The sequence below is a fragment of the Pterocles gutturalis genome, unplaced genomic scaffold (assembly GCF_000699245.1).
Source record: "Pterocles gutturalis isolate BGI_N339 unplaced genomic scaffold, ASM69924v1 scaffold2211, whole genome shotgun sequence".
NCBI lineage: Eukaryota > Metazoa > Chordata > Aves > Pterocliformes > Pteroclidae > Pterocles > Pterocles gutturalis.
In genome coordinates this window covers 79310-87118 of record NW_010099953.1, presented here as the reverse complement: position 1 = coordinate 87118, position 7809 = coordinate 79310, and the positions used below count along the sequence as shown (strand labels likewise).

The 7809-nt window shown below is 37.3% G+C and overlaps 1 protein-coding gene across 1 annotated transcript in view; it reads right to left on the bottom strand.

The window, feature by feature from the left end:
* Positions 1–379: 379 nt before the first annotated feature.
* The window catches only part of ROCK1 (Rho-associated, coiled-coil containing protein kinase 1), a 56485-nt gene continuing 49055 nt past the window's right edge, over positions 380–7809 (bottom strand). Inside the window, exons 28-32 of the mRNA XM_010077685.1 lie at positions 7724–7809; positions 6211–6289; positions 5836–6097; positions 4863–5070; positions 380–1392 (exon numbers count right to left, since the gene is read on the bottom strand). The exon at positions 7724–7809 is cut by the window's right edge and continues 3 nt beyond it. Coding sequence (XP_010075987.1) covers positions 1389–1392; positions 4863–5070; positions 5836–6097; positions 6211–6289; positions 7724–7809 — 639 coding nt within the window. The 3' untranslated portion in view covers positions 380–1388. The remainder of the gene's footprint in view (positions 1393–4862; positions 5071–5835; positions 6098–6210; positions 6290–7723) is intronic.

Here is a 7809-nt window from a genome sequence, read left to right as displayed (position 1 = left end):
GGACGAATCAATTTTCCAGTGCTTCTTATTTAATACACAACTGCAAAGCCATTATAAATTACTGAGGAGGTATTTGGTTAAGAAATAAAATAAAATAAAACCATACTGCCCATACCATGAATGTATTCCTGCTACAAAGCAAGAGTCTGACAGCATTTACTGAAATTCCTGAATTACCTGGAGCTTTTGTGTTACATGCTTTTTTTTTTTTTTTTTTTTTTTGCATTGCCTACACATCTCTTGGCTTATGAAACAGAATCAGTCTTTCTTTGTAAGAGGAATTCTCATTCAAAGATTGTACTTAATTTAGAAAATGCATCTAGCATCTACAATACTTTAACCAATTAAAATTCAGTAAAAACCACTGATATGCAATAGTTTTTTAGAGGTTTCCTTTGTTTAGTTTTAGATTTCTACATTTATTGACATGGTAATAATACAATTATCTCAGATTAAGGCACTAGAAGGACAATGTAAAACCCAGTAAAAGTGTTCTAAGAATAATTTACATTTCAAACAGTGCATATATTTCTTAAATGTTTGTTAACTTAATGTATGTTATCACTTAAAATTGTAAGGCAATACATTATACAGTTATAGAAATGATGTACCCCAAAATATGCTTCCAAACTTCAGTGGTTCTTTTCACTGTTAGTTTCTAATGCCTCTAATAGTAAAATAATTCAGTATGGCTTGGCAAAAATGCATAGATTAAAGGCAATTACTTGTTTTTTCCCCCCTTTACAAACCTGCTGAATCAGTACTTTGTAAAGCATAATGCAAAATATTTAACACTTTGATCCATTCCATAGTGGGTGTTTAACATTAAGGCTGTTAAGAACTCTGCAGTGAAGGCACTGAAGTTCAAGTGATAAGGCTTCATTTTTAAGCTAGTTCTGTAGTCTTCAAGAGCACAACTTGGAGTCTTGAAAGCAATTGCAGTCCTTCTCATTGAGAAACCCTCCTCCCTCTACTCCGTTTCATATGCTCATCTTGACATAAATATCCCCTTCACAGGGTAAACAGTCCTTTTCTTTCACTGATAGGAAGAAAGTTGGCTGCATTTCATCATGATTGACAGGCTTTTTTATAAAATCCAAAAAGGCAGCACCTTTTTTTATACACCTAGCTAAGCTTTATTTGCTTTAACTTGCATTACATAGTAATAATTAATCTAATCTACCTTTAGGCAAACCCGCAATTAAACACCCTCAGCGTGCTTTTGTGCCAAAGCAAGGAGGAGACAGTAATAGCAATCTTAACCCTGAAGCCTGTGATAGTTACGTTGAAAGGAACAACAGCCCGTCTGCACTGCTCTGTGTGGTTAAAAAAAAGCCCTGTTTCTCAGACCACATCCCGTGAGATTCCATTAAGCACTGTACGTGTGGTTAGCTGGAACAAAGAAGAAAACAGACAATTAGTAACAAATATAAAAATTAGCTTAATAACACCAGTGCATGTTTACCAAGAGCTTCAGTGAAGAAAATATTTTACATTAACAAAATATTTTTTCGGTTGACATGGTACAATACTAAGATCATACCTAAACAATTTTCCACAAGCTGTTCTTAATTTCAAACAACATTAAATGAACACAGAGATCAGACAGATGACAATATTACTGCAGCTTTACAAGTAAAACGTGTGTATTTATGGCAGATTCCAGGTGACTCTCTTTCACTTGCAGGACAAGAAAAGGCTCTTTGTAGGGCTGACAAGCACGCACATGCAGTTGCCAGAGCTCATTTGATGCACAGGAGTTTTGGTTGGGGTTTTGGGGGGGGTTTGGTGTTTTTTGTTTTTTTGTTTTGTTTTTTTTAAACATGCATAAACTTGATGAGGTGCCCAAGTCCAAATATATTAAAACAAAACACCTCAACTGTGCTGATAAAATGTGTATAAGTTAGCATACTATAAACGAAGTGTAGTTTCAGATCTAGAAGCAGTACTGCAAGTGCTAGCAAGTGCATCATGAAGTTCTGATTCATATTTACTAGTGATAAGTTATTAAAATGAGAAATAGAACTTAAGATGAACTTATACATGAAGCTCCTTTTAATGGGTCTCTCTCCATGAAGTCAAAGTACTGCCTACCAAGGGCAAAGAAAGGTGGATCAGACCCTAAATGAAATGTACTAAAACGTCTTAAAGCCTGTGTTAAAGCCTGTATACATTTGACAAAATAGTTAATGCCTGCTTACATGATAGGACTCCATCACCGAGATCAAGTTCTGCTATACTGTCTGACAACAGAACAATTTTCAGATACTTAGTAAAAGCTAAACTTGTATATCACATAAAAATCATCACTGCTTCTCTTACTACTGTGTCTAGGTAAAGAGGTCAGGATGAGAACTGCAGGATGCAGTGTCTTAACTTCAGAGATCAAGTGAACAACTCACTGCCTCCTGAAAGGAAAAGAGCCCACTCTGCCTCCACTTTATCACCTTCCAGACCCCAGGGGAGCACCCTCCTACTTACCTGTCCTCAGATTTGGCAATCACTGCATTTCTCAGTGCGCTGATTCCACTCGTTAGCCCAGCAAAGTAAGTCTATGTTTTTTTGACAGTATGGAAACTGAACTGTGGACCTTCACAGAAAGGTCCAAAATGGATCACTTCAAGCGCTTACTGGGATCCAATGACAGAAGAGCAGGGAAAGCAGACAGAAGGAAAATCCTCCCCCTTAACTAGCAACAGACTGTCAGATTAGCTCAGCTACTGCGCAATCACTAGTTAAGTGTTCAGTGTATAAGATCCATTGTAAATGTATATAATAATCTAAATTTAAACATCTGGTACATTGGAAATTAATTTTCCTAAAATAAATCCAATGCCTCTTCTTTCCAAACATACAGGATGGAGTATGTAGTGATATCAGGGCACAGGCTGGCCATACCAAATCACAGCACTGATTGTCTAGTTCATTGATACAACTAACATCAAATTTGAGAAAGTCACAAAAACATCCACAGTAGAAGAGCTTCAAAGAGAAATTCCTATCTGACCTTTTTCTAATGCTTATTTGCTCGGTGTAATTCTGAATCTTTTCATTGTTCACATCGCTCTGCAGGTGCCACACAAGCCCCACTACATTCCAGTCATCCCAGTGGCAGCTGTCTGATGGGGTGGGAGCATGCCACAAACCCACACAAGCAGCTCCTCAAGCATCAGTGACTTGTGGGGTCTCTCCACCTGCCTCCTGCACACATCTCCATGCAGCACAACAGGCGAGCAGCACACACGTACCTAGCACTCCTGCTGGTCAAGTACTGTGCCTCTCTAAATTGCTTATGCTCAATATGCTTCTTCCTCCATACTCAGTGCCTACAATATGCAGCATTAAAACAGGGTTTGCTGTAAATTAATCATACATTCTAAGAAGCTATGTCGGTATTAAACATCATTAAGAAGCAAGATTTCTGAGGTCAAATATCAATTATGTCATCAAACTCACTGACGGATTTGGGCTCAGTGTGGAAGAGTAATATGAATGTTAACTGATTCACATCACAGTGTGTTAGAAAAATTCAAGAAGAGATAAGATACCATGCCGGTATTAACTTCTCGATTGCCAGTAAACTTTAGAGCTTTATTTCTTCCCAAGAACCTAGAAGATTCCACTGGAGAAGGGAGAAAGGTGTGAACAGAGGCTGTATACTAGTGCAGATGGAGAAAATGCAAGGCTGCAGTATTCTGAACAGTTGATCCAGCCCGATACTTCACTAATGCAAGACCACCATCTTCACCCTTCCTCCTTTCATACTTGAGACAGATCTGCTGCTTTCTGGACTCTTCTATGAGCCATTGCGACTTCCTAACCCAACAGAAAAACCATATACTTTTCTTTTGTGGGGTTAGGGTTGGGTTCTTTTGTTGTTGTGCTTTGCATTTCTTTTCTTTAGTGAAAACATTCCTGAATTAATTCTCTGCTGGAAAATCAGTTTACTGTGGTGATCTGTGAAGCATGAGCTGACACAAGATAAAGCACAGGAATGTGCAGCTCTCCTCCTTCTGATGCTTGTGAAATATTAGGCTTATTGTATCTCTAGGATCTTAAAAAAGCAGCTTTCAAGATGGTATTTCTTACTTTTAAAAGAAGCTCCCATTCACTGCTTGTGTATTTCTATGATTCTCTAACATTCACACATGATGAATGCCAACAGGATTAATAACAGAAATTGTCTGAATAACTGATCTCCCTGAACTCATTCCTTTAAAAGCTACTGTAAATTTTCAAATATGTAAATCTGTTCATTCTATAAGAGATTAGCTGCAAACTTGTTCTTGCTAAAGGCAACCCCAAACCATCATTTCTATTAAAAGAGTGAAAAAGAATCAATGAATTTAAGAAAATTGACTTCCTCCCATAAAAGAGTATAGATGAAAGCTTCTGTGCTTTTCCAATTAGCTCAAAAACACCTGGAAAAAAATATCTTGAAATGAAAAACCTGAGAAATCACATAGCTATGCTGGAAACAAAAATCTATTGAAAAATCTAGCAACTATGAGACATATGAACACCAGAGCTGTTTTGCTTATAGTATGTTCTTACCCTCCCCCCCTTTTTTTTTAAATTCTCTGTGTGCACACATGCAAATTCCCCCTTCACACCCCAGCATGAGGTATATTACAGTAACTGCAGTATAGGCCATCTGAAGAACCCTCCCAAAAACTGGGAACAAACAATACCACAATAGCAGGAAAATTCTGCCTGTTCCTTCCTTCAGAATTTGAGCAAAGATTTAGATCAGCAGTTCAACAGTCATAACTATGGGATTATTTCACAATTTCACATTAAATAAGATTTATAAACAGAGATTTTTTAGGTTAAAAAGATCCATAGCTTTTATAGTTTCTCACCTAGTTTTTCCAGAAGTATTTTTAACAACTTTTCGGAATGACTGATTTGCTGAGGATCTTGTAGACATAGTTCTAGGAGAAGCACGAACAAAAGTAGATGGTGGTGTCTTAGGGATCTTCTTTACTAAATGAGTCACCCACTTCTTCTGTTCATCTTGACAGGATGCCAGTAACAACATATCTCTTGCTGAAGTTACATCGTAACTCACTGTAAGGAAAAGGAGGAAGATGATTCAGTGAAAACTAGGACTTGTTATCAAAATAAGAATTATGACATACCAAGTGTGCCACAGGAAAAGAACAGTGGCACCTGTAGACACACTTGCATTGGAATTGTTTTTGTATTTTTGGAAGACAACAAACAGCAGGTGAAATTATGAATAGAGTTTCTTTCAATATTTGTCACTCTGCATTGAGATCCTTGATTCTAACATTAATATTAAAGAAATGAGAAAACTTACACTAATAGCAGTCTTAATAAGCTGGAAATTTGTGTGGGTACCTTATGACTGAATGCCAGAGTATGTACTCCAAAATACTACAGAGAGGAAACCTTTACTCCAATCTGAGAAGTGGCTGAAGAACCACTCTTCAAGGTCTTAGCACAGCTTGGTGATGCAGACACTGCATTGTCCCTAATGTAGGCCACGTATAAGAGCGAGAATGGCCTGGGAATGAAGAACCTGCCCGGTACTTGGGCACAAACCTCTAGGGACCCTTGTGCTCTCACGGGCCCTCAGCAGTGCCACATCAGTTACACCACCAAAGGCCTCCCTACAGAGGCTGGCCACAGCTGCCTGTTCATACACAGTGTTAACAGCCTATTATTTTAATAGTACCTTTCACATCTAAAATTATAAAACTAAAGCGTAGAAAACGTTGAACCTCAAGTGCTTTTTTTTTTTCCTTCAGTAGTTTAGCAGGTCTGGCTAAACATGCAAAGAATACAGAACGCAAAAACCTACAGGTATACCTTTGCATGGTGCAATTAATTCCTCCTTTTTATCCAAGTGGTCTCTATGGCACTTCACATGGCATCTTCGACATTCTAGGGCAGCAGGGGGTTTAAAAACATGCCAAAGAGGTTTGGCACAGGCCTCACAGTTGGCTGGAAAGTGGTATAATGTTGGAATAAATTCATGGCCTTTGTGATTCAGAAAATTTGTCTTCTCTGCTGGCTGTACTGGTTCTACCTCCAAATCCTTCCTGCATTCTCCCTCATTAGCATAGAGAATCTGAAAAAGAATACCGCAGTGTTGAAGCACTATGTATTTTTATATACTTTTCAAAGAAGCCGCCAAACTTTTTCAACAGAGTTAAACAGAAATGACAGTACACTTCTTTTTACCTGGAATATTTTAGGAATTTCTTCAGTTTCAGCTCTATATACATCTCCTTGAGTTACAGGCCGGACATGGAACAGTTTACTAGATTAGAAGAAACATGAATCAGAAAATGCTAAAATGCTATGTATGTTTTCAAAGCACTTTGATAACTGCTTTAAAGTTCTTATAAGTCTTGTTTATGCAAGCAATACAATATACTTCAAAACTGCAATATGATTTTAGAAATTAATTCATAAACCATATACATCTTGTCTACCCAAGTAAGACCAAAACATTTCATGGCATGGAAAGAGGGTTATCTTACAATGGGTTCAAGATCCATCATGGCAAATTTACCTGTGAAAAGCTTTTCAAATTCTTCCTCAGAACACTGAGAAGTCTAACTGATAATTGCTAGAAAAGCTTATTGATAACCCTGGATGGAAATAACCATATGAAGTATAATACTACCGACTGATTTTTTTTTTTTTTACTAAATCATGTTATCAATTGACAAACAATCAATGTCAGAACATCATAAGAGGCAATCTGGGGCACCAGCTGTTGAAAATGCTATTAAAATTGGAACAAACATAATCTTATACTGGGTCAAGACTGTAAGTCCATCTATCCCAACATCCTGTTTTCAACAGTTGCTGTAACAGATGTTTATGAAAAGAGAATAAGAAACAGCTCAAAGAGAAAATAACTCTTTTCCTGGTTACGAGCAATTGGCAGCTTAAGCACTTCCTGAGTTTGAGATTCCTTCCAGACCACTGTATTTGTTACATCACCGATAGACCTATTCATGAATTTTAAAACCTTTTTTCAATTACTACTCTATAAGGTCCCATAATGTCAATCAGCTGTTCAAACATCACACTCAGTCATGTAATCAGCGATGAGCTTCAGTGATATTTGACACAATTTTCCTCATGTATGACTAATGTAAAGGGATAACAATTCATTTATTTTGTCACTCTAAACAGAAACCATCTGGAAAAGTTAAAAATGCTTTGGGCCTGATCAACACTGATCCTTTCTCAGACAGCAAGAAAAAGGTATGTAGCAAGGGGGTAAGACTTAAAATCAGACAGCCAGTTCCCTATCTATCCTACAGCTATCATACCCTGCTTTAGAAAACAGCTGTGAAACAACTGGAAAAAACCAGTCATTACACTGAATCATAAAAAGAGACAGCATACTATCTAGGTTCCACTGTCTCTGACCCTTCCCTGTCATAACGAGACAAGGCTCTTCATTTCTGTAAATTCAGACCAGTGACTACAGGCAGTGCCACACTATTGTGTATTTAACTTTTTCTCTAACTTTTAGCAATAGTAGGACAAAGAAGAAGTAGTATCTTCTGTTAACAACACCCCAAAATACAGATAAACAGACATTTTCCAACTAGTATCGGAAATAAAAAATTATTTTTGAAATTTTGATTCCAAGCTTCTAGATTTATTATCAGTTATCTCACACACAATGCTCTTTTGCCAATTTGTATCCAAAACTAACAGTAACTTTACTTACTCTATATCTAGTACCATGGATGGATTAGACTGGTCCTTGTCCTTTTCATCATTGTAGAACAGTATCTTTTTACTGCTCACCACAAC